General features: G+C 38.0%; 1 protein-coding gene across 3 annotated transcripts in view; it reads right to left on the reverse strand.

The window, feature by feature from the left end:
- Positions 1-26,692, reverse strand: part of Rip11 (Rab11 interacting protein) — a 302,722-nt gene that overhangs the window by 239,929 nt on the left and 36,101 nt on the right. For all 3 annotated transcript variants that reach the window (XR_010859090.2, XR_010859089.2, XM_067139175.2), the window contains exon 4: positions 18,309-18,446. Coding sequence is in view for 1 of the 3 variants with exons in the window: in XM_067139175.2 (XP_066995276.1) it covers positions 18,309-18,446 (138 nt within the window). In the remaining 2 variants the exon portion in view is untranslated. The remainder of the gene's footprint in view (positions 1-18,308; positions 18,447-26,692) is intronic.

The raw sequence follows: 26,692 nt of genomic DNA on the forward strand, positions 1-26,692 counted from the left end.
AGGTTCTTGGGAATGTCCTATTTGACTAAAAGATATCTTCATGTATGCTTGTAATAAAACCCAAGTCATTAAATGGTCCAATATTGTGGATAGAGATGATATATGGCTCCGCTGTAAAATTGTTTTCGAAAGTTAGAAGCAGATGATGAAGTCTTGGTTTTTAGATGTGGTTGAATATAGATTATTGGTGGTAACTCCTTCCTTGTCTATATTTTTATACCGGTGCTGAAGTTATCTGTGAAAGATAAGCTGATATGAGCAAAGTGTTGTAAGTTTGAAGGAATGCCTGAAGTTGTGTGCGAGAGTGAATTTTTACTGACTGCTGTTGTTGTTGTTGTTGTTATGGTTGGGTGACATTCTGTTTGGGAGCTCGTTGCGTACTGCTACGTGTGCGCCTAGGACTTATGTAGTGAGGGGTATGGATGGAGGGGTAGGGGGAGTGGCTACTGTGGGGGTAGGGGTGGAGCTGGGCTTGTCGTTCGTTGGTTTATTGGAGCATGCTAACTTGCGAAAATTTGGATTTTATAATTCCACCTTCACAATACCGTCATTGTCTTTATTAAAAAGACTACATTAAATTACACTTGTGAAACATGTTTCGTCCTCTTATGGGACATCTTCAGTCACAAATACAAAACATTAAAAATAAGGCGAGGATACGTTTAAATACAGTAAGTAAATAAAAAGTCTTTGTATCCTGTGACGCAGCGTAATGGCGTCTTGTCAACCTTCAATGTTAAAATGGTGCGGCGTGAACATGATATGAAGTATGAAGTCCAATTAAAATCATAGGTTAAAATTGTTGTTCAAAACAACAAATCGTCCATTATAAAACACTGTAAGTGGCTGTGCGAATAAAATTATGTGCATACTGTACATAAAACAGTGTTGAGGTGATGCCACATTAAAATAGCTTTCTTGATTAGGAGGTGGAGTTATACTGATGATGCAAATTGAACCTGATTGTGTGTTGATAATAGGGGCCTAAAAAAGAAAATGGAAATATGAATGAACTGAAGAATAAAATTCAATTAAAATGTGAACTAAGTGCCCATCCAGTCACTCACCTCCTTGCCCGTCCTACGTCGACCACTCCACCTCAATTGCTAAAGCTAACTGAGTGACGTCCTCGAAGGTCACTGAGGACTGACTGTGAGGGGAGGTTGAGGGGAGTTTGATGTAAGGGGAGAGGCGTGAGGTAAAGTATTACTCACGCGCCTTCGTGAAAAGAATTTATTGATTAACTCCTCAAAAAGTATATTGATATCCTCCGATATCTCATTAAGATTATAAATCGGGTTGCATTTTTGATCAATATTTATAAAAATGTTTTCTAAAATATTCAATAGATTTTCTTTCTTACATAAATGGAAAATTTGAAGGTCTTGTTGTATGCCTGTGAATGTATAATTGGTATCATCTATATGCGAACCGAATGCCGAGAATCTGCCGTACTTTGACGCATTAACATGTTCATTATACCTTATGTTAAAATTGCGGCCTGTCTGTCTGATATAACTGGCGGAACACTGCTGGCACTTTAATTTGTAAACACCTGATTTCTTTAATTTGCTACTGCCATTATTGATAGTGTGCTGACTGAAGAAAAGATGAGCGTTGTTATTGGTTGTTTTAAAAGAAACTTTCATATTAAGTTTCTTGAAAACATTCGTGATTTTGTATATTTTACTGTGACTACAGCTAAAAAGGGAGTAACTATCTTCTTTCTTTTTGGTATCCTTGGTTAATGTGGAAAATGATTTTTTCTCAGTTTTGCTAATAATTTTATCCACAAATGGCCTGTTGAACCCGTTTCTTTTTGCTATAAAATAAACGTGATATACCCGTGCTTCACTACGGGATTCTCAGGAAGACTGTCTTTGTGGTTTTCCTAACTACAGTTAACTTAGGCCATTACAAAAACGTCAGTAGGAATGTAGGGTTTAAAAGCAATGTCATCATATAAAATACTCGATCAAATGAAAAACCACACGTTCTCACGGACATGAAATTCATAAATAACGATACGAAAGCCAACCAGACAAAACGTAATGCATTTAAATATCAAAATCTGAAGATATAATTAATGAACGCAACCAAAAGCATTGCCTTTTTGAAGGAATGCCTTTCAAATAATTTAACACCTAAATTCCTCAAGAAATACAACAAACATAGACTCACTGCCCAGACATGTAACACGCAAAATAGAACTAACAAAATCTGGCTAAAAGAAGAAATTAAATTCTTATATCGCAAGAAACAATACCTCAATAATGAACTATATCTTTTTTTTTTTTTTTGCTAGGGGCTTTACGTCACACCGACACAGATAGGTCTTATGGCGACGATGGGATAGGAAAGGCCTAGGAGTTGAAAGGAAGCGGCCGTGGCCTTAATTAAGGTACAACCCCAGCATTTGCCTGGTGTGAAAATGGGAAACCACGGAAAACCATCTTCAGGGCTGCCGATAGTGGGATTCGAACCTACTATCTCCCGGATGCAAGCTCACAGCCGCGCGCCTCTACGCGCACGGCCAACTCGCCCGGTATGAACTATATCAAACACATCTTAAGGCATCCCATGAGCTCCCGTATAGCTACTGGAACTATTTCCACAAATTTCAAAAGAAAAAAAAAAAAAAAATAAAAAAAAAAAAAATAGAAGTTTTAGCCATCAAGAAATAGAACACATTGAACAAGAAATTACAAACACTGAAACAACCATGTAAACCGAAACCACCAACCAAAATCCTACACGAAAACCCTCCAATCCACCCCAACAAAGACACCAAACACAGATTCCATTCATCTCACAGAAACCACATTCGACGAAACAGAAACAGCTATGTTAAGCAGGGGAACCAAACACAACTAGGGTAACACATCTACCTTTCAAAATATCATAATTACCATTACCAAAACAGAACACGCTATACAGAAAATCCCATAAGATTTACGAGAAGAGGTCAGACAGGAAATTAATAAAAGGATCCCGCAATATATAAAAAATGTATACAACAACCTAAATAACAATACCACCAATAAATCGCACTTAAACAAACTTAAAAACAAAATAAAACTGAACAATTTACTAAGAACGAAAGCCGACAAAGGTAACACCACTGTCAATATTGACAAGTACGAATACATAGCAAAGACCAAAGAATGTTTCCAAGACAACACCTTTTTAATCAAACATAAAGATCCAACGAACAACACACAAAGAAACCTCAAAAGTCTACTTAAAAACACATACCTTCTTCTCACCGAAACAGAATCCCCAAAACTCATAACAATGAACCTCCAATTACCGACTGCTAAAGCCTACCCTAAAATACATAAAGAAAACATACCCATGAGACCAATCATAAATTACAGAGCTAGCCCAACCTATAAACGTTCGCAATTCATTCAGAAATTCCTTAAAAAGCATTACTCATTTTTAGCCAACAAGACAGTACGTAACTCAATAGAATTTTGCAATAGAAGTAAAGAATTAAAGAATGAACACCACCATACTCGTGCTTCATTTGATATAACAAACGTGTATCCAAACATTCCCATTAAACAAACAATAGACATAATCAAATCCAACCTAAAAATCTACAGCAATTTGAGCACCCTACAGATAGAAGAATTCATGGACCTCCTTGAATTTGCCATCAATAATAAATGTTTTGAATTCCATGATACCATATACCAGAAACAACGCCTACCTATGGGATCTCCGGCCTCCGGGATACTAGCTGAAATTTACATAGATCACCTAGAATATACATCAATCAGTAAAATAGAAAACATATTCTTCTGGTGTAGATTTGTTGAAGATATTTTTGTAATCATTGACAACAGTTCCACTGACGCAAACACCCTATTAGACAAACTAAACACATTGGACCCCCAGATAAAATTCACTAATGAGATCGAAAACAACTGCACCTTAAATTACTTGGACCTAACAATAACCAGGCATGAAAATCATTTGTGTTGTAGTTGTTTGAGTCATCAGTCCATAGACTGGTTTGATGCAGCTCTCCATGCCACCCTATCCTGTGCTAACCTTTTCATTTCTACGTAACTATTGCATCCTACATCTGCTCTAATCTGTTTGTCATATTCATACCTTGGTCTACCCCTACCGTTCTTGCCACCTACACTTCCTCCAAAAACCAACTGAACAAGTCCTGGGTGTCTTAACATGTGTCCTATCATTCTATCTCTTCTTCTCGTCAAATTTAGCCAAATCGATCTCCTCTCACCAATTCGATTCAGTATCTCTTCATTCGTGATTCGATCTATCCATCTCACCTTCAGCATTCTTCTGTAACACCACATTTCAAAAGCTTCTATTCTCTTTCTTTCTGAGCTAGTTATCGTCCATGTTTCACTTCAATACAATGCCACGCTCCACACAAAAGTCTTCAAAAACATCTTTCTAATTCCGATATCAATGTTTGAAGTGAGCAAATTTCTTTTCTTAAGAAAGCTCTTCCTTGCTTGTGCTAGTCTACATTTTATGTCCTCCTTACTTCTGCCATCGTTAGTTATTTTACTACCCAAGTAACAATATTCATCTACTTCAAGACTTTGTTTCCTAATCTAATATTTCCTACATCACCTGCCTTCGTTCGACTGCACTCCATTACTTTTGTTTTGGACTTATTTATTTTCATCTTGTACTCCTTACCTAAGACTTCATCCATACCATTCAGCAACTTCTCGAGATCTTCTGCAGTCTCAGATAAAATAACAATATCATCGACAAATTTCAAGGTTTTGATTTCCTCTCCTTGGACTGTGATTCCCTTTCCAAATTTCTCTTTGATTTCCTTTACTGCCTGTTCTATGTAAACATTGAAAAGGAGAGGGGACAAACTGCAGCCTTGCCTCACTCCTTTCTGGATTGCTGCTTCTTTTTCAAAGCCCTCGATTCTTATCACTGCAGACTGATTTTTATACAGGTTGTAGATAATTCTTCGTACTCGGTATCTGATCCCTATCATCTTCAGAATCATAAATAGCCTGGTCCAATCAACATTATCGAATGCCTTTTCTAGATCTACGAATGCCATGTACGTGGGCTTGTCCTTCTTGATTCGATCCTCGAAGATCAGACGTAAAGTCAGGATTGCTTCACGTATTCCTACATTTCTTCTGAAGCCAAATTGATCTTCCCCCAACTCAGCTTCAACTTGTTTTTCCATTCTTCTGTAAATAATACGTGTTAAAATTTTGCAGGCATGAGATACTAAACTAATGGTGCGGTAGTTTTCACACCTGTCAGCACTGGCTTTCTTGGGAATAGGTATAACAACATTCTGCCGAAAATCGGATGGGACTTCTCCTGTCTCATACATCTTGCACACTAAATGAAATAACCTTACCATGCTGGTTTCTCCTAAGACAGTCAGTAATTCAGAGGGAATATCATCAATTCCAGGTGCCTTGTTCCTATTTAGGTCACTCACAGCTCTGTCAAACTCTGACCTCAAAATTGGGTCTCCCATTTCATCAGCATCAACAGCCTCTTCATGTTCCAGAACCAAATTATCTACATCTTTACCTTCATACAACTTTTGGATATGCTCCTTGCCATCTTTCTGCTTTGTCTTCTTTCCCTAGAAGTGGCTTTCCATCTGAGCTCTTAATATTCATGCACCTAGATTTCCTTTCTCCAAAGGTTTCCTTGATTTTCCTGTACGCAGCATCTACCTTGAGTCCACGTGTGCTCCTGGGAAAGTTTTGCAATCCAACACCTGGTTTCTGAATCTCTGCCTAATCATAATGAAGTCTATTTGATACCTTCCAGTGTCTCCAGGTCTCGTCCATGTATACAGCCGTCGTTTGTGGTGTTTGAACCAAGTATTGGCGAGGACTAAATTATGATCAGTGCAGAATTCAACCAGCCGACTTCCTCTTTCGTTCCTTTGTCCCAATCCAAATTCTCCTACTGTGCTACCTTCTCTTCCTTGGCCTACCACTGCATTCCAGTCTCCCATCACAATTAGATTCTCGTCACCTTTGACATACTGTATTAAATCTTCTATCTCCTCATATATTCTTTCAATTTCTTCATCATCCGCTGAACTAGTAGGCATATAGACCTGCACTATTGTGGTGGGCATTGGTTTGGTGTATCTTGGCGACAATAATTCTTTCACTATGCTGGTCGTAGTAGCTTATCCGCTGCCCTATTTTCTTATTCATTATTAAACAAACTCCTGCATTTACCCTGTTTGATTTCGTGTTGATAATTCAGTAGTCGCCTGACCAAAAATCCTGTTCTTCCTGCCAACGTACTTCACTTATACCAACTACATCTAACTTTAGCCTATCCATCTCCCTTTTCAGATTCTCTAACCTACCACAACGATTCAAACTTCTAACATTCCACGCTCCGACTCGCAGAATGTCAGTATCCATCTTCCTGATGATCACCCCCTCTCGTGTAGTCCCCACCCGGAGATCCGAATGGGGGACTAGTTTACCTCCGGAATATTTTACCCGGGAGGAAGCCATCATCAGTACATCCTTCATACAGAGAGAGCTGCATGTCCTCGGGAGGTAGTTACGGCTGTAGTTTCCTGTTGCTTTCAGCCGTGTAGCATTATCAACACAGCTAAGCCATGTTGAGTATTATTACAAGGCCGTATCAGTCAATCATCTAGACTGCCGCCCTTGCAACTACCGAAAGGCTGCTACCCCCCTTTCAATGAACCATTCATTAGTCTGGCCTCTCAACAGATACCCATCCGATATGGTTGCACCTGCGGCTCGGCTATCTGCATCATTTGGACACGCAAGCCTCCCCACCCCGGCAAGGTCACATGGTTCGCAGAGGAGGGAAAATCATTTATCTTATAAAATCTAGAAAACCCACACATACCCCATATACTATAAAAATAGATTCCATCCACCCCAATACACATAAAAAAGCAGCTTACTATAGTATGGTATACAGAGCCTTCAACATTCCGCTGACAACAGAAGATCTAAATAATGAACTACAACTAATTCACGATATAGCCAAATACAATCGATACAGAAAAGAAATAGTCAATAAAATCATTCATAAGATTAAATTCTTTTTTTTTTTTCTAGGGGCTTTACACCGCACCGACACAGATAGATCTTATGGCGACGATGGGATAGGAAAGGCTTAGGTGTTGGAAGAAAGCGCCCATGGCCTTAAGGTACAGCCCCAGCATTTGCCTGGTGTGAAAATGGGAAACCACGGAAAACCATTTTCAGCGCTGCCGATAATGGGATTCGAACCTACTATCTCCCGGATGCAAGCTCACAGCCGCGCGCCTCTACGCGCACGGCCAACTCGCCCGGTAAGATTAAATTCCAACCCAAAACCAAATTAACAAAAATAGACAAACCTAAGAAAGATTACGCCCTATTTACCTTTAAAAATACACACTTATACCCCATAACTAATGTTTAAAAAGGTACAAACTGAAAATAGCACTTATCTGCTATTTGCTTTACGTCTCACCGACACAGATATGTCTTATGGCGACGATGGGATAGGAAAGGCCTAGGAATGGAAAGGAAGCGGCCGTGGCCTTAATTGAGGTACAGCCCCAGCATTTGCCTGGTGTGTAAATGGGAAACCACGGAAAACCATCTTCAGGGCTGCCGACAATGGGGTTCAAACCCACGATCTCCCGACTACTGGATACTGGCCGCACTTAAGCGACTACAGCTATCGAGCTTGGTGAAAATAGCATTTAAAACCACGCACAACAGCACCAATATTATACATAACGCCAAGACAGTTAACAACAACAGCAATAAATACAACCAATCAGGAGTTTACCGTATTAAATGCAATAATTGCAAAACAAGTTATATTGAACGTACAGACAGAAACTTCATAATCCGCTACAAGGAACATGTAAACGCAATAAAGCATAACCACTTTTCATCAATAGGTGAGCATATCGAAGAATTCAAACACAGGTTTACGGACATCGAGAATGACATGAAAATACTAAACATAATTTCTAAGGACCCCCTGCTTAACATAACTGAAGATTTCTAAATTTCCCTAGGCCAATAACGCTAATCCTAATTACAATATAAATGACATTACGGAGAAAACCAATATCTTCAACAAAGTTACTCCTGCACTAAAAAATGATTACTTCAAAATAGTAAATAAACAGAACATAGCACGCTCCAATAGACCAATAAACCAACGAACGACAAGCCCAGCTCCACCCCTACCCCCACAGTTGCCACTCCCCCTACCCCTCCATCCATACCCCTCACTACATAAGTCCTAGGCACACACGTAGCAGTATGCAACGAGCTCCCAAACAGAAAGTCACCCAACCACAACAGCAGCAGTAAGTACAAATTCACTCTTGCACACAATTTCAGGCATTCCTTCAAACTTACAGCACTTTACTCATATCAGCTTATCTTTCAAAGATAACTCCAGCACCGGTACAAAAATACAGACAGGGAAGAAGTTACCACCAATAATCGATATTCAACCACATCTAAAAACCAAGACTTCATCATCTGCTTCCAACTTTTGAAAACAAGTTTACAGCAGAGCCACATATATCTATCCACATTATTGGACCATTTCATGACTTGGGTTTTATTACAAGCATAAATGAAGATATTTTTTAGTCAAATAGGACATTCTCAAGAACCTACACCACTGTTACGAGCTCAAAATCAAACAACATAAATGTTGGCGCACAAGACCCTAACGAGGAAGTTTGAAGAAGGAATACGCAAGACATGAACTTTTAATGTGTTTAATGTGCATGTACAATTAGTTTTAAGCTTAGGTTAAGTTTTTTACTACCATATTTTAACCCCTTGACGTACTTTGACGGATCTCTCCGTTGTGGCTCTCGACTGCACTCCGGTACAAAGACGGATCTCTCCGTCCGCGCGTAGTGTTTATTTCCGGACCCGCTCCAAGCCGGTTTCCTTTGTGAAAGGATTTGATATTAGTAAGGTAACCTCTTGACAGATGGAATCACTGTTTTATTCCAATGATGTACTCGATAAACACGTCTGTGCAGTTATTTCGCGGAAAGAATAACCAGTATCTTAGCAACCTCATCGTAAGCGAAATCATGGCTGCCTCCATGTTGAGTTACGAAGCAATTATATGGGAATTTTTAGAAGAGAATGACATTGATATAGAAATAAGCGACGAAGAATTTAGTGGATATGGAAAGTAGTGAAAGTAGTTCGTGTGATAGAAACTTAAGCGCTGGTAGAGGTGAACAAAGTGCTGTTTTGCCGTCAAATATGTCACTGAATTTTAGGCCTACAACTGATGCTGCACCAGCGGCTTCTAATCATGTTTTACACGATAGAGAATGGAACTGGGAGCACGTAAGTAATACTCCAGAGTATCATTCATGCATCACAAGTGGTGAAATAGAGTTTTCCAAAGGCACCTAGGACAATACCCGAACGAACTACAAGTTGTGAACGAATTTCTAACAGCAGACTTTTCAGGAACATCTAACCAATGAGGTAAATGCTTATGCAAGTAAATGTCTTGTATCGGCTGCCGAGGATATGAATAGGGTAATGTCATTTGGAAAGGAACACTGGTTTCCTATATCTGTGGATGAAATGAAGGCCAGATTGCCTTGAAGTCATAATGTATGATGGAAAAAAGATGTTCAGACCCAATCTTGTTGTTGACTACAACTGTGGAAAGGGTGGTGTTGATTCCCATGACCAGGGACTCGCATCATTCCCCTTGATGAGGAAATATGTAAAAGGATACAAAAAATATACTTCTACATGCTAGATATGACACTTCTGAATTCCAACATCATTCACACCCTCCTCAACCCTGAAAATAAGCGAGTAGGCTTTATCACCTTCCGGATCAATTTGTCTGAACAGCTGTTGGCAAGTGTGACCTTGCCTGACTATCCAAAATAAGGCACCCAAGCCCTGGAGATACACCACTGAGACTTCAAGAGAGGTACTGGGGACACTTTCCGACCAAAATACCCCCAATAACAAAGAAGGTTCTCCCATCACGGAGATGCAAAGTCTGTGTGACACGGGGTCTGAGGAAGGAATCTTCATTTGAATGCCACCGGTGCAAGGTGACGATGCACGAATATGACTGTTTTATGACCTACCATATTCATAAAGACTTCACAAAGTACATCTGACAGTAGTTTGTATATATCCTTTCATTACGTTGCTGTAAAGCATGCTTTATCAGTGTCGGTGATATTATCATGTAAAGTAATGAAAATAAATGGTACACCAAGGCACAAATAAGTTCAGTTAAATGGTACGTGAATGGGTTAATCTCAAAAACAATTTTAATCTCGCGGAATCACGAATGAAACGACGATAACATCCAACTCATATACCCATTAGACATCCGGATGTGCTAATGGATGGTGACATCTTTTTAGATAAGTAACACTAACCAATGCCTAATAGACGTAATACTATGATTTGTCAGCTGATGACTAAATAGAGTCGAAACTGGTACTGATGTAAGTCTACATTTACAATAAACAGTATTGACAGGTGGAATTTCTTTCTTATCCATATATTGTAATCAGTCAATACGGACATGAAACTCATAAATAACGATAGACTAAGTGTACACAATAAGGGGCAGCTGTCTCAATCGGATTCAAAGAAGAACAAAAATTTCAGATATGACAGCATTCTTTTATTAAAACAACAAGGGTATTGCATAGGAACGCTGTCGACAATTAAATCATAATAATAACGTCAGACATCATCTTCTGGCTCTTCAAACTTGTCATAATCAAATACATACTCTAATGGAGGGTGGTATAAGAGATGCATAAACTCTAACTAGCAACTAACATCTTAATAAGAAGTTAAGAAGACAACAGTTTTATATCAAGATAAGGAACCTAGTGATGAAGTTTTTAACTGGAGTTCCCATTAGTAATTATCATAACAGTACAATTTACTCAAGTGACTCCTTATAAAGTTCAAACATAAATGGAGTTTTAATCAATAATCATATTACGCCGAAGAAAAGATTGTCAACAATTTTTACCAAGGGAAATGTTCAATAATTTTCCAATCTCTTTGCGATCATTTAAGAAAATGCTAGGAAAACTACAGATAGGGAATCTGCCACCTGGGCGACTGCCCTAAATGCAGATCAGTAGTGATTGATTGATTTAATTAAAGAACTCATTAACGGTATCTTTTACCAAATTTCAGCTGTGATTTTAGGAGTTTTCATATTTTTACACTTCTGGAGTATCTAACAGTCAAACAAGAACATTAAAAATGGACTTTTTAACAATAATACTTTATCAAATATAAGCTTTGTAGTATTTTGAACATAATCAGGATCCTGGTTAATGACTGAGGTGTGAGTTAATGGCTGATGATGGCCAGCAAATAGGGCAAAACATGTACCACATGTGATAGTTATAATAAAGATTAAGTCCTAGTTATAATAACATTAACTTGTATTGAATAGGTGGATTTATTTTAATAAATTTATGTGAAATTTTATGATTAAATGACGATTAACTGCAAATGAGTTGAACCAATTGCGTGTATATTATAATTGCATCTTTTAAATGTAAATGAACTGTAAAGATTTTTTAAATATCTGATTTCCTCGAATAATTTACTCATCACAAGTTTTCACCTGTATTTTTCGTCAAAAAGGTGTGTTAATTACGCGGGTAAATACGGTATTACTAATCTACTCTGACATCGCTTTACAATGTCAACAAGAGAGATCACAAATGTACATAGCGAGAAAACGATTCGGGTCCGAAGAAGATGGATCACATTTTGTGGCAAATGTTTCTGTTTTCTTATTCAAACAGCATCACCTAATCTAACTTTAACCATACTATATGTATCATTAAAACATATTTCAAGCTCCAGTAGAGGAATGATAACATTCTCGCCATAATTTTACATTGGAGTAGCCACGTGTAATGGAAGTAGCCTCTCCAAAATTTAACCAGACGTGAGAAAAAAATATACTAACCTCTGAAATCAGTGATGCGTCTGGCATATCTTGAGGTGTATCGCATTCTTACTTAATTTCAGTTTAGAGTATTAAAATTAAGCTACTGTTTACATAGCATTTATTTCTAGCGAATTAACGAACTGCTATCGACCACATTATTAACGTATTTGTTACAAAAACATGTTCTCGTCTTTCATTTCTAATTTTCTTTATTGAACAGCAGTTGAGAGGTATTACTAATTGACTCGACATCGCCTTTGAATGTCGACGAGAGAGCTTGCAAGTGCACATAGCGAGAAACCTATACCACACCGAAGATGATCAATCACATTTTGTGGTAAACATTTCAGTTGTCATATTCAAACAGTGCCACCTAACCTAACTTAACCGTACTATATGTATTTAAAAAAAAACATATTTCAAGCGCTAGTAGAGAAATGATAACCCTCTCGCCATAAAATTACGTGATAACAGCCTTTCAGAAATTTAACCAGATGCAACAAAATATAAACTAACCTCTGAAATCAATGATGCACTCTGCCATGTCTTGAGAAGTATCCCATTCTTACTTAATTGCGGTATTTAGCATTAAAATTGATGCTTGCTGTTTAGCGAGGAAACAATATCTAAGATGATCGAACGCATTCAATTTAATTGCTGGGCGCATAAATATCTGTAACAGAAAAAATCCTGCACGCTTAATCGCCCGTCGTGATAGGGCTCTTAATGTAGCCAAAGGATAATACACAGTTTAATATAGGAATTTTGAAGGGGGAAAAAAAAAAGCCTTCAAAACGGAGTTCTCGTTATATTCCGTACTCGCTCGTACTTCTACTGTATTTCCAAAATCATGTGCAATAGATCAATGAATCAATCAATCACTACTGATCTGCATTTAGGGCAGTCGCCCAGGTGGCAGATTCCTTATCTGTTGTTTTCCTAGCATTCTCTTAAATGATCGCAAAGAAATTGGAAAATTATTGAACATTTTCCTTTGTAAATTATTCCAATCCCTAACTCCCCTTCTTATAAATGAATATTTGCCCCATTTTGTCCTCTTGAATTCCAACTTTATCTTCATATTGTGATCTTTCCTACTTTTAAAGACACCACTCAAACTTATTCATCTACTGATGTCCTCTCACGCCATCTCTCCACTGACAGCTTGGAACATACCACTTAATCGAGCAGCTCGTCTCCTTTCTCCCAAATCTCCCAGATGTAAATTTATGATTTAAATCCTGCATATGCTGACTTATAGCAGAGAACCTATTATATTTTCTAGCATTGACATGTTCCAAATAGTGTGTCGAAAAACTTCTACCCGTTTGACCAATGTATGAGGCTTCAAACTTATTACATTTGAGTTTATACACTCCTGCTTTTGAAAACTTATTCCGTTTGTTGACTGAATGTGTGTTATGGAAAATGATGCCATCATTATTATTATTATTATTATTATTAGTTTTGTAGGCTATTCTATGATCATACTTCTTAAAAGTATCAGATATTTGATATTATCATCACGGTCGATGTTAAAGATAGAAGTAGTAGTAGTAGTTTCTGCTGCTTTTTTCTCTAGATAGGGGAGACAAAGGATGATGTTTCGCTTTATACATTATCTTTTCAATAAAATGTCTACTGTATCCATTCTTTCTGGCATTGTTACGAATGGTATTCAATTCCTCCTTCAGATGTTTCTTTAGATAGGGAAAGGGTGAAGGCTCTATTGACCATCACATGTGTTTATTCCAGTTTTCATCACTTTTAAGACCTATTACCTCAGCACAAACCCTATTGACGAACAGCTCGTCAATTACGATTTTGATTCCAGTCCTGCTGGTTTTGCAAGGTCCTTTCTATCACATAATTCAATCGTACCATCTCAAATCTACGCATTGTGTGTATACTTGTTTAAACACAACTGTGTTGCATTTGACACAACTCTCAGCGATACATATTACTCATCAAGGCAGGCTTTTACAAACTAAGCACACAAGATGGTTATTTTCAACACCTGTGCAACAGCTCAGCTCCAATTTTAATATTTTAATTGTATGTGTACAGGGGTTACTTATTAGGACTGTTCATTTTAGATTAATACCAACGGCAATGTCAAACATTACAAAATTCGGCTAGTGGACTTTAAATTCACTCATTATAGTATCATAGCGAGACTTTTTGCCTCTTTTGCAAAATAATTTGTAATATGTACATAATATTTTTAAAACGTTAATTTGATTGTATTTGCACTATACATTGTCAATTTTCGTCCATGGCTGGAGATGACCCATAATGGGGTCAAAACCAGTCCCATTGTATATCAGTGATTTGATATATTAAATGATATTGAGTAGGTGGCCCTTCATTTTAATTTCTTATCAATGTGAATGTTTGTCAACACAGATCATAATGAAGTTTATATTCCAGATTCCAGTAAGATTATGGACACAAACAATGAGGACTTAATCACTATGCATGCTATATTAACTCTTCAGTAATTTCGAGACGTCCAGCTCAATAAAGCCAACTATGGTAAGAGTTAATGCGAATCTCAGTGTTTAAGCCAAAACACAAGCCTTGGTTAAGCAGCATCCATAGCTTATTAATGCTTTGCCTTAAGCTCAAGCTGTGAAACCAGTCCTTAGACAAATTTATTTACACTGAACACACCATTCACTTGAATAATAAGTAATTTTTGGCTATTTTGCAATGAACACACTATTCTCCGTATACCACTGAGTAATAAGTAATTTTCGGCTATTTCTAAATGCTATAACTCTGCAACTTTGGTTTGGCTCCTTGGCTGAAAGGTCAACATGGAGCCCTTCGTTTTGGAGGGACCTAGGTCCAATTCCTAGCTGGGCTGGGAATTTCAGCTGCATGTCGTTAAATCCTATTACTGAGCAGATTGGATGTTTGTCTTAATAACTTCTTCATTCACACACGTCCACAGGGTTGCCATCGGATGGACATCAAGATGTATGACACAGATCACACCCACGACACCACAGATATGGGAAAAGCAGTAGAGAAAGAATAATAATTCTCCAATTTTGTTTTTATAGTTAACAATAGTATGGCCAGATCTTGATACCAAGTTCCTTGATAAAAAATAAATTCTGAAACATAACAAAGGAAGGAAGAAAAATATACATAGTACCGTATTTCACGGCATAATTGTCGCACTTTTTATACCAAAATTTTCGAAAAAAAATTGTAGGGTGCGACCATTATACGATGAATATTTAATACCAGTATTTGTATTACTCAAAAAATGTATTTATAACTAAATTGTATTTGATACAAATTTAAGATGCACGTAATACTCGCGTTTATACATCAAAATAATTAAAATAGTCTAAAACAAAATTCATAATTTTTCGCAACAATTCGGCGAACGTTTTTCCAACCTGAAAATAAAAATGTACGTATTAAGTTAATTTGTCATTAATTTGAGTATTAAAGTTAAAATATTACACTTGCAAAAAATTATCGCTTTGTTGTGAAATGCGGACTTACCGGTACGCAATTTATTCCAAATCTTCGGTGTCGCTATCGCAGGTTTCGCTATCTGATGCGCCGTCCTCGCCTCTGTTAATACCAGTATCAGATTCTTCGTCTCCCTGCCACACTGCGTCATCTTCGGAACCGTCTAGTGCATTCGAAATCCCAGTCCTTTTGAAGCTCTTGCAGACTAGTTCAGGTGGTATAAGATCCCAACTCTTCTTCACCCACGAGCATAACAAGTCCAAGGGTGGACGCCTGATATTTCCGGCGGGCGTCAATTGCTGATCGCCGCTCATCATCCACTCGTTGTAAAATCGACGTAAGTGGTCTTTAAAGGGTTTATTAACACATACGTCTAGTGGCTGCAAAGCAGATGTTAGGCCACCAGGAATGACTATCTGTCGTGTCTTATTTGTAGTGAGAATTTGCTTCACTTCGTTCACGAGGTGACCTCGGAAATTATCTAAAACAAGCAGAGCTGGTTGTTTTAGTAGTGCACCAGGTCTTCTATTCCACACAGTTTTAACCCAGTCCAGCATGAGTTCTAAGTCCATCCAACCCTTTGGTTGCACTCGTACATGAATTCCACGGGGAAACTGTATATTCTTAGGCATCGTTTTCCTCTTGAAAATGATGTAAGGCGGCAACTTTCTCCCGTCAGCTGTAATGGCTAGCATTGCCATGCATCGCAACTTCTCACTACCGCTGGTTTTCATTAATACACTCCGTGTAGCGCAATAGTGCTGTTGCGAGGCATATCAAAAAAGATTGGAGTCTGATCGGCATTACCGATTTGAGAAAGCAAGTACAAAGTTTCCTTGCGCAAACGTATGACAAATCGGTGAAAATTTACAATCTTGTCCGTGTAATCAGCAGGCAACTTTTGGCTTAGTGTTGTTCTCCTTCGCACTGACAGATTGTGTCGTCGCATGAACCCCTTAATCCACCCACGAGTCGCCTTAAACTGAGTTACCGGTATGTTGTGTTTGCGCGCTACCTCCTGTCCCTTAATTTGTAACATTTCATATGATACACTGCAGCCATTGTTACGTATTTCACTGACATACCTAAACACTTCTTCGTCAATTATAGGAAACTTCCCTGTTTTAGGACCTCTAAACGCGCGTCTAGAAGGGTTTGTGCTTTTTAGCTTGTTTTTTACTTTCCGCCAGTCACGCACCAACTTTTCACTCACAGAAAATTTTGTTTCTGCAGCTCTGTTCCCGTGCTGTTCAGCGAAGGCAATTACGCTTAGCTTGAAGCCCGCAGAATAGTTTCTATATTTACCCATAATCGCTTATAAATGCTTCACACGTTAATGTTTTGCGATATAAATGACTTTCCGTAATTGTTCACTATTAAAACAAATTATTTCTGCAAACACCCAAAACACAAATTAAAAACTTAAATTCTCACGCACACATGTCTACAGTAATCACGTAAATCTGAAACAAATAAATGCATCTGTGATCTGTCCATTCCAGAGCAGCCAATACTGTTAGGCAGCAAGGAAGCATGCAACAATTTATCAGTTTAGCTCGTTGGTTGCGACACACTACTGCGCTTGCGCAAAGCTCGCAAACCAGAGCTCTAGCTAGCGCGGTGTAGATCTACTGTATAGTTGACTGTATTCCGAGACGTCGGTAACAAACATTCATTTTTTTCAATTTCTTTTAAACATACGGTAATTAGGTTAATATTTCTTCCCAGTTATTGATGATTTTACATTACATTACTGACGAGTTTATAAAATAAAACTTTAATAGCATTGGATAATAATTATCTTGACTGCTTGGATAAAAGTTTTCATCCCATGCCCGGACACTTATGACGTAGTAGTAAGATAAGAGTCTAGCGATGACAACTGAGACATCGTAAATAATTCGGCTGAATAATTCCGTGGAAATCTGCGTTATCGTCTTGGATTTCACTTCGTGCGCAATAACACAGGAGCCAGCCCCATGGTGTAGGGGTAGCGTGCTTGCCTCTTACACGGAGGCCCCGGGTTCAATTCACGGCCGGGTCAGGGAATTTTACCTGTATCCGAGGGCTGGTTCGAGGTCCATTCAACCTACCTAGCCGGTATTTCCTGGCGACGTTGCCGATAAGCGATAACTTACAGCCTTACGTATTTCAAATGGGAACTCATAATATGTAGGTGGTGAATAAATAGTACACTGTCTCGCGACCACGTTGTCAAACTGCCGATAGTCTACCGGTAAGCCATGCGTCGTACATATACCGGTATTATTTATTTATACGTTGTGCAACATGTCGCAAACGTGACTGTGTTGCCAAATTGCCCATAAACCATACACGTATTTAAATTGCGCATTCATGTGCAACTTACATTGCAGTTCCATTGTCTTTTAACCAGACTAGTGAACAAAATTTGGACGTGCGACGATTATGTAATTAAAGGTTTTAAAGTCCGATGTTTGTATTGAAAAAGGATACGACTATTACGCGGTGGTGACGATTATGCCGTGAAATACGGTAATTGTATTCACTAAAGACCTACCTGAAGGAAAAATTATCTTAATATTAAATTATGTTTTGTAACTGAAATTTCATAGACAGTGACAAACTCAACTAATGATGTCAAATGTGTTAAAAGTAAATAAAAATTTAACTGAGATAATGACATTTTAAAAGTTAATTACTCTGGTTTTCAGCACTAAGCACCACATTAAATCCCACATATTACGTAAGGAGGGAGGAAAATTATTCTAGGTATGTACATACTCTGTGAAGGAATAATAGAAAGTTCAGACAATATTCAAAATCAACTTGAAAAAAATTACCTATTTCTTGGCCTCTCATAAACATCAAAGTCAGCCAGCGGGATATTTGCAACTCCAAGAAATTCATCAACACCAATGAAGTTGCGATGAAGAACTGTCAACACTATCTCAGCTGTATTCCCCTGTTTAGGTATTTGACTGGAATATAAACAAGAATATTAAAATGCAGATTCTTTTAAACAGATAATCCAACATAATGAAATAAAACAAGAAATAAGGCTAAATGATATAAAACTAATGCGCTTACTAAAATAAGCGTGGAAGAACACATAATAAATACTTCAAATACTGATTTTGACAAACTGTAACTGAGGATCCTTTGTGTGAACATTGAGAATCTTCAGTTTCTTAGCAGTCTTTTCCAAGAGGTATAAATACTAAAGTGTGATTTTGGAGCATGAGAAAAAGAGGAAATATTTATATATATGCTAAAAATATTAAAAACAGCTTACAAAGTAATGTCATAATTTAAATCATTTTATGTGAATGCAGATATTGGGCAGCACTCACCAGAGGTCATTAATTTGTATTACTGTAAAGAATTTCAGTACACAATGAGGCTCATCAAATTATTGATCACAAATGACAAAATTCTGATGTAACAATGATCATCAAAAGAGAGTTCATTCTATATCACAAGAATTCAGCAAGTTATATTTATATCATATTATGATCATGTCACTATCTTTGCATTTGCTGCCTTCAAACATACTAGAAAAACACATTCAGTAGAATGAAATCTATTATTTCCTTAAATTCAGAGCTTGCATTTTATCTGTACAACTTTTGCTGTAGTCAGACTGAGTTATCCTTTTCACATTTTTTTTTTTTTTTTTTTTTTTTTTTTTTTGCAAGTTGCTTTACGTTGCACCCACACAGATAGGTCTTATGGCGACAATGGGACAGGAAAGGGCTAGGAATGGGAAGGAAACGACCATGGCCTTAATTAGGGTACAGCCCCAGCATTTGCCTGGTGTGAAAATGGGAAACCGTGGCAAACCATCTTCAGGGCTGCCGACAGTGGGGTTTGCACACACTATCTCCCGAATACTGGCCGCACTTAAGCGACTGCAGCTATCGAGCTTGGTTGTCTTCATTTCTTAAACTATCTCTGAGGGAAAGGGAAATTAACATAAAAATATTTGTCTTAGTCACTGGTGGCTTGTGTGTTTTCCCTATTCATGTTCCTATCTTTCAACACGTGGCCAAAATGTTTTTAGTGTGATTTGACATGAGTTAAGTCAGAAGATTAATGCTTGTGTTCAATTATTTTACAGATATGTCTGTCAATATGACGGAACAGAATGATAGTCAATTTTGGAATTACAAGATACTGTGTTCACTGATTCGTTTGATTCTAGCTGATATTTTTTTAAAGTTATTCATGCTCTGTTTTAAATAAAATCTGTTTTTATCTTAAAGATTGTGCTGAGCTTAGTTATCGCTTTCTTTTCCCAAGGATAGTTTTTCCTTGTGACTCTTTTCCTTTCTCATACTTGTACACTCAGCCGACATGGGTACACCACCCCTGTTGATGTCAACTGACTAGTACGGGCACAGTACGATCACATTTTTGCTAGCTCTTAGAAAGTTCTTTGTCATCCCTAGTGAAAGGGACGTATTTCCAACAGGTTAGAGTGCTCACCACAGGAGGCAAATCGGGAAAATTTGCGTGAAAACGGGAAATGGCCGTGAATTCCTGAACTTTACAGGGTAAATTACACCTTCAGGAAGAAAGCTGCTAGCCTCAGGAATGGGTAAAAATATTATCTATGTAATGTTATTTGTCTGTTTTTGCTATCCTTAAGTTACTTAAATAATTTACATGAAAATAATCAATGTAAATAATGAAAGAAATGTTTCATGATTTAACATGCTTTTTCCATTGAAAATTCAAGTGATCCATTCATTTTACCGGTCAGGTTAGTATATTGTGGTATGGAAGGCCTCCATGACACCATTTCTTGGAACGAGCCTGGGTGGACCAAGTCAGCCAAGCACCAATGAGGGGCGAATCACCCAGTTTCATTCCCCACTCTTGCCACTACAGACAACCCATCAGAGATGAGATGGGCTAGGCATTGCTGTCAACTCATTTACTCCCCTGCCAGTGTGGAAGTGACAAGAAATCTGAATCTAGATGTTCCATCTCCAGAGACTTACAGCAGCTCCTCGTCTGAAGGATATCGATGTGTCAATCTCCTTATATCAAGGCGGCGGACAAGTGCGAGATGGTTCAGTTTGAGCTTAGTCAGTGAGCGACTGCCAGTGATCTTGACAGAAAAGTGAGGACAGTGCTATGAAGTGCGTGAACTGCTGTGAATATCGGATTAGCGTGCTACAGCATGGACTGACTGTGAAGACAAAACATTGCAGCTGTACGACGTGAGACCTAAGAATGAAGACCAACCTGTGTGTAAATGTAAGACTATGTTTATGCGCGCGAGAACTGTGAAGTGTGAGGCTGCCACTGGCATACAGTACACTGTGAACTGCCCTAGGGTGCAAAGCACAGTTGTAGTAGGGACCGTATTGTATGTGCTAGACTGCAACTGTCAAGTAAAAAGGTCCACCGATTCAACACTTTTTAATATCATACATTTCATCATGTACTATTTTTTATGGAGAATCACAGGTCAGACGCCAATCAGTTACCATATACCACAAAGTCGAACAATCGATAAGAAAGGGACATCGAGTGTTATCGTACATGCTACCGGAAGCGAAAAAGAACTATGCACTGCAATGCTGTTCTCTTTTACAATGCTTTCTGTAACAGGTGACTGCAGAAAGCTTGTACCTTATGTTGTTCTAAAACGAAAACCAATGCCTAAAGTAAAATTTCCGCAAGGCATCCACGCTCGTATCCAAGAAAAAGGGTGGAAGGACAAGTCACCCGTACAAGATTGGATACGAACGGTTTGGGTAAATATAGCAGGGGTCCCTCCTTCACTGCCCAGCCCTTCGTGATGGACAGTTTTCTTTTTTTGCTGGCATGTCATCATTATGTACTTACGCTACTTGAAGTGAACTTTTATTAGTACACATTTATTTCACATCAGGTCATATTGTCAGCTTGTAATGGAAAGAATATTTTCCAGTGTCAGTACTTCAAACCCATGTGTCCAACTTACTTGATGTACCCTATTTGACTTTTCAGAAAAAATCTCACGCCAAATGACTATTAACCGCAAATGAGTTGAACCAATTGCGTTTATATTATATTTGATGAATCTTTTAAATATAAATGAATTGTAAATATGTTTTTAAATATCTGAATTTCTCGAATAATTTATGGATCCAAAGTTTTCGTCTGTATTTTTCGTCAAAAATATGCATTAATTACGCAAGAAAATATGGTATATCAGTATTAGACCTAGAATAAGGTGCACCAATTCAATAAAGAGGAGTGCAAGAAGCAGCAGCCCGGACAGGGACAAAATGATGGAAGAGGAATGGTGGAAGGAGGAAGGAATGTGGAGAAGTGCCCCAAACTGGCAGAAACTGGACAAGAGGAAAGGAGGATGGTGATGATAAATGAAATGAAAAACTGACAGTTTAAGCTGGAACGGGGACAGTTTAATTAGAACAGGAAGTGCGCTCTCTCAAAACAAATTTAAGGAGCAAAATTTTGCAGGATGTTCACGAACTAGTAGCGAAACAGTTTAAAGGAATACTACAGGCCATGAGGTCAAGGGTTCGAGAAATGATTCGTTTTGCAAGAAATCTGTAACGGTGACTGCCCCTCTGTAGATGGTGAAGGATCAAATATTACAAAACAACCAGCCAGAATTAGCACGATATCGTAATCTCGAAATTTATAGCAAAACGTTCACTTCAGCGAAAGATATTTTCTCAAAAGTTGCCATTCTTAATGAATTAATTTGACAGTCACTGGGCTTATACCCGGTAATTTAAAACCATACACTACAGTCAACAAACTAATACTGAAGATGAAAGCTAGCTACTTCAAGTTACTACATAATTCTTGAATTCCTTGGAATTGATGGTTTGCCTCCAAATATTCTTATTCTAAATATTGGAGCCATCGGAATGTTTCTCAATGGTTCCTAAATGGAACCAAATTAGGGCCTAATTCTAAGACGGATGCATGAAAATTGTTTAGATTTGGAAAAAATAAGTGAAGATAAAGCTGGACAAAGAGCTCTGATCCCTCCAATTGACTTCATATCTGATAAAACACTTCCATTTTCTTTCAAGAGGAATCAGTTTCCAATTCGCTTGGCATTTTGTATCACAATCAATAAACCTCATGGGATGTGAAGGTTATCTGTTTACCTCAGCCAGTTTTCAGCTACAGCCAGTTAAATGTTGAAAATGTCAAGACAGCAATATTTTGAAGTTGCAACAGTGCCTAAAGGTACAAGGTTTGGGGTACAAGGAATGCACCGAGCAAGTGGCTGCATGGTTTGGCTCACGTAGCTATCAGCTTGCATTTGGGAGATAGAAGGGTCGAGCCTCACTGTCAGCAGCCCGGAAGATGATTTTCTGTGGTTTTCCATTTCCACACTAGCTTAATTAAGGCCACGGTCACTTCCTTCCCACTTCAAGCCATTTCCTATACCATCGTCACCATAAGACATGTGTCCATGTGACGTAAAGAAAATTGTGAAAAAATGAAGTACAAGAAAGTATATGGAAATCCTTCAATAAATATTTACCTCATTGAGAGTCATGTCTTGACAGGTTTCAGCTAGTAACATTTTATTTTATTTTTAAATTATTTTATACCCACATTGGAGCACTTTAATCAAGCCATATACATTTAAGTCGTAAGAGTATTAGCTACAAATTTGGCTTATGTTTCTTCTTATTTTTTTGTATAAAAGGAAACCACTGGGAGAGATTTAAATATTGTACACTGAATATATGTTTGCTATTTCTGGTTATCTTCTACAGAAGTTATGTGAAATGATAATTAAGAACAGAAAACTGAAAATGTGAAAAACATACAGTATATACACTAATTAATATTTATCACCTATACATATTCAGTCATACAATTGGAAATATTCATTTAAACACAAAATAAGTGGTTCTTCAAAGATATAAATCAAATATACTATTTAAATTCAGTTATGAACATTTCTGCAAGCATTTCTTACAAGAGATTCAACTGTACTGCCTTTAGCAAACATTATACTCAAAATAATGAAAGTGCTGATGACAGTAATGACAACCCGCTGTTCTTTATGGCAGGAACAGATTCAAGGTGGCAAAGACACCGAGCGTATTGAGAAGATTACTACAAGACAATATTATTGTTCCAATTCGTTTCCAGGAATACGAGACTCAGCTAGGCAGATAACCAATAACCTAACACACAGTCACCGTAACTTCCACTTAAGACATCAATATTACTGTCTAGTTGTTCATTTAAAGCATCTACAATGACCTCCTTACTCATATTTCTAAAAACTAGTGGAACAAAAAGTAATAAAACTGATGTGAATACAAACAAAATTCACTAAAGGTACCACGTGGGTCCTTGGGACACAACAACCATTATAGGGGTAGGAGACTACAGGAAGGTGCAACACAGTGCTATCACACACATCTGGGCACTGACAAAAATAAATTTCCTTAGGGTTAGTTACAGTCTAACGAATATAATTAATTAATTCACAAGTTCCAGGACATCTTCACTGCTACCAGAGGCAACTACGGAAGGACAGACAGGATGTACCATCAGTTTAACACCGGCGAAGCCACCCCAATTTGGCAACCACCCCACAGGGTAACCCTCCTGAAGAATGTGGAAATTCACCAGACGCTGGATAAAATGAAGCAGCGGGGATTCATCGAGAGTTGTCCTGGCAAAGGTAAACAACGGTAAGCTCCGCTTCACCGCTGAGCACAGACAAGAAATGAGGCACCTACAACGCCAATGCTCTATCCAGTAGACCGTGTCCTGAGAATGGTACAGGTTACCAGAAAGTGGAGAGAGAGGCATGCACAGTGGACGTCCTTACCGTGAGGGCCGCCGCCACAGAAGGTTGGAATCGAGCCGCCCTGAGGAGGGAGCAGCTGAAGGATGACAACATTGGGCAGATCCTATGGAAAGTAGAGTTGTAATCAGAGGCCAGAATGGAAGGATATTACCGTAAACATTCCAACCAACCTATAAGGCGTACTGGGCCCAGTGGTCATCTCTCATCCAAGAATGAGCTAGCTGGAAAATTTATAATGTCCAATAATGGACCATTTATATTGGTATTATAAATTTGCTCATTCAGGACAAATATTTCAGATTCCCTATGGGAATCAACATCGATATCAACATTATCAATGCCAATAAAACCACATTTTTGAAAGCCAAGCCTGAACGGACTTACGGTTTTAAAAGAGAGAAGTGCCAGCCGGGAAGTCGAACAAGGGTGGGGTTGTTGTACCGAGTTGCAAAGCACACGGAAGTGAGAGACTTCCTCCCCATGTCAAAGTAAAGTTCGATAAGCCGCGATGTTTAAACGGTGTCTGGCAATTTCCGTGCAACCACAAGGCATATGAATAATGCAAACAGTACAGTAATAAAAAAAATAAAGCATTTGCACGGAAGAGCCTCCTTTATGAATTGTGTTTTTTCTTTCATTGTGTGAGGTTATGTTTGCCAGTGATTTATCCAAGTGCATTATTTGAATAATGTAAATGAACTTTGTTGGATACACTTTGGAAGAAAAAAAAATCCCCATGGCATTTTAAAGGTTTCAACTGTGAATAAAGGTGATTGCATGTATTAATAGATAGTAGAAAACTTTGTGAAGCAGCAAGTGTTGGCATTTCTGAATTTATTATGAGAGAAGGGCAGAAGGCTACTCCTCCAAGTTCCAGAGGACGCATTCTATCATGACACAGATACATTTTTAATACTATCATTTTAAAACGTATAGGAAGTTTTGAATTAAATGTCTGAATTTCGGCAATGGGACCGACATTGTTCTTCGAATTACGAATTATCTGTATTTCGAATTAAACAATTTAAATAACATGCAAAACCGTATTTCATGTTTCCGGGAACTAGACCTTCTTCGAATTAGGCAGGATTTTGAATTAACCGATTGCGAATTATCGCGGTCCTGCTGTAACTATTTTAGATGACATATAGTTCTTTGACTAAGAGGATTTACTACGTGCTATTATTTATTACTTGGTGTATGGTTATAAATTGATTTCATTGTCTGCTGTTATGAACTGCGCAATAAAAGGTTACCAATGAGTCTCCCTCGAGTATTCCTATAAGTGACGGAAAATTACAGTAAAACCTTGGGACGAAAAATCAGACTTTGAATTACATGATTTTGAATCAACATCGATATCATCTGATGGCCAAGCAGGCATCAATTTTTAGACCAATGTTCGCTGTGTGGACAAGCCGTTATATTCTCGCCTGCTGGCATGTAACGTATTCTTTATTCATGAACCGTTTACATTGTTCTGAAGTGTGAAACAACACTGCGATTCTCGCGTTGTATGTGAAGATAATGGCATTGAAGTTACACTGCATTATTGGGTTTCGGAACCAAAATGTTGAGTATACGTGTAATGCGGGGAGTACTAACAAGAACACACATTTCAATCTATTGTATATATACACTCTCTCTCTCTCTCTCTCTCTCTCTTTATTACTATTTATTTATACAGTGGTACCAACATCAAAATACAAACAAACTATCCAGAATCAGTTATCTAGAAGTTCCAGTAGATGCTCCCGTTCCTTTACAAAGTCACCGAAGCTCCAGTCACCAGTCGCCTGTACATCTAATTCAAATCGAGAATCTTCCACCTTCCAAAGCATTCATTTATGATGATATCAAAGAATGACACTTGTTTATAAGGACATTTCGTCTCTTAATAGGAGACATATTCAGCTTAGTAATACATAAAAATGACAAAGACACAGATAATGAATTGATAAAAAGCCTTTTAAAAAGCATGTTACATGCTGTGGTTGTATTCTTCTTCTTCTTCTTCTTCTTCGTCGTCGTCGTCGTGAGAAAAAACACAGTCTGTATAGTAGATTATTTTCACTGGCAAGTGATTAAAAGTCTTTAAAAACAACATTAAGCAGTGTACTGTGTGAATATTTGTATCTTGAAAGGTAAAGATAAAGCAGGGGAAACTTCTCGATTATAGACTGAAGCTCCACACGAAATTTCTAGATCTTGTATCTCCGGTGTATTAGATGTTATACGAGTCTAAAGAGAAACAAATAAAGAAAGAAAAAGGAATAAATACATTTTTTGAAATTGAGAAGATGTATAAAGGTTGGTGTGTTCTAATAAAGTGTCACGTACTCACTTCCCTGCTGGTCCCTTCCGAATGTGTGTTGGAACGCCTTGCTATTGACCAACTGCAAATGTCAAGCA

This window comes from Anabrus simplex, chromosome 2, assembly GCF_040414725.1.
Source record: "Anabrus simplex isolate iqAnaSimp1 chromosome 2, ASM4041472v1, whole genome shotgun sequence".
Lineage (NCBI taxonomy): Eukaryota > Metazoa > Arthropoda > Insecta > Orthoptera > Tettigoniidae > Anabrus > Anabrus simplex.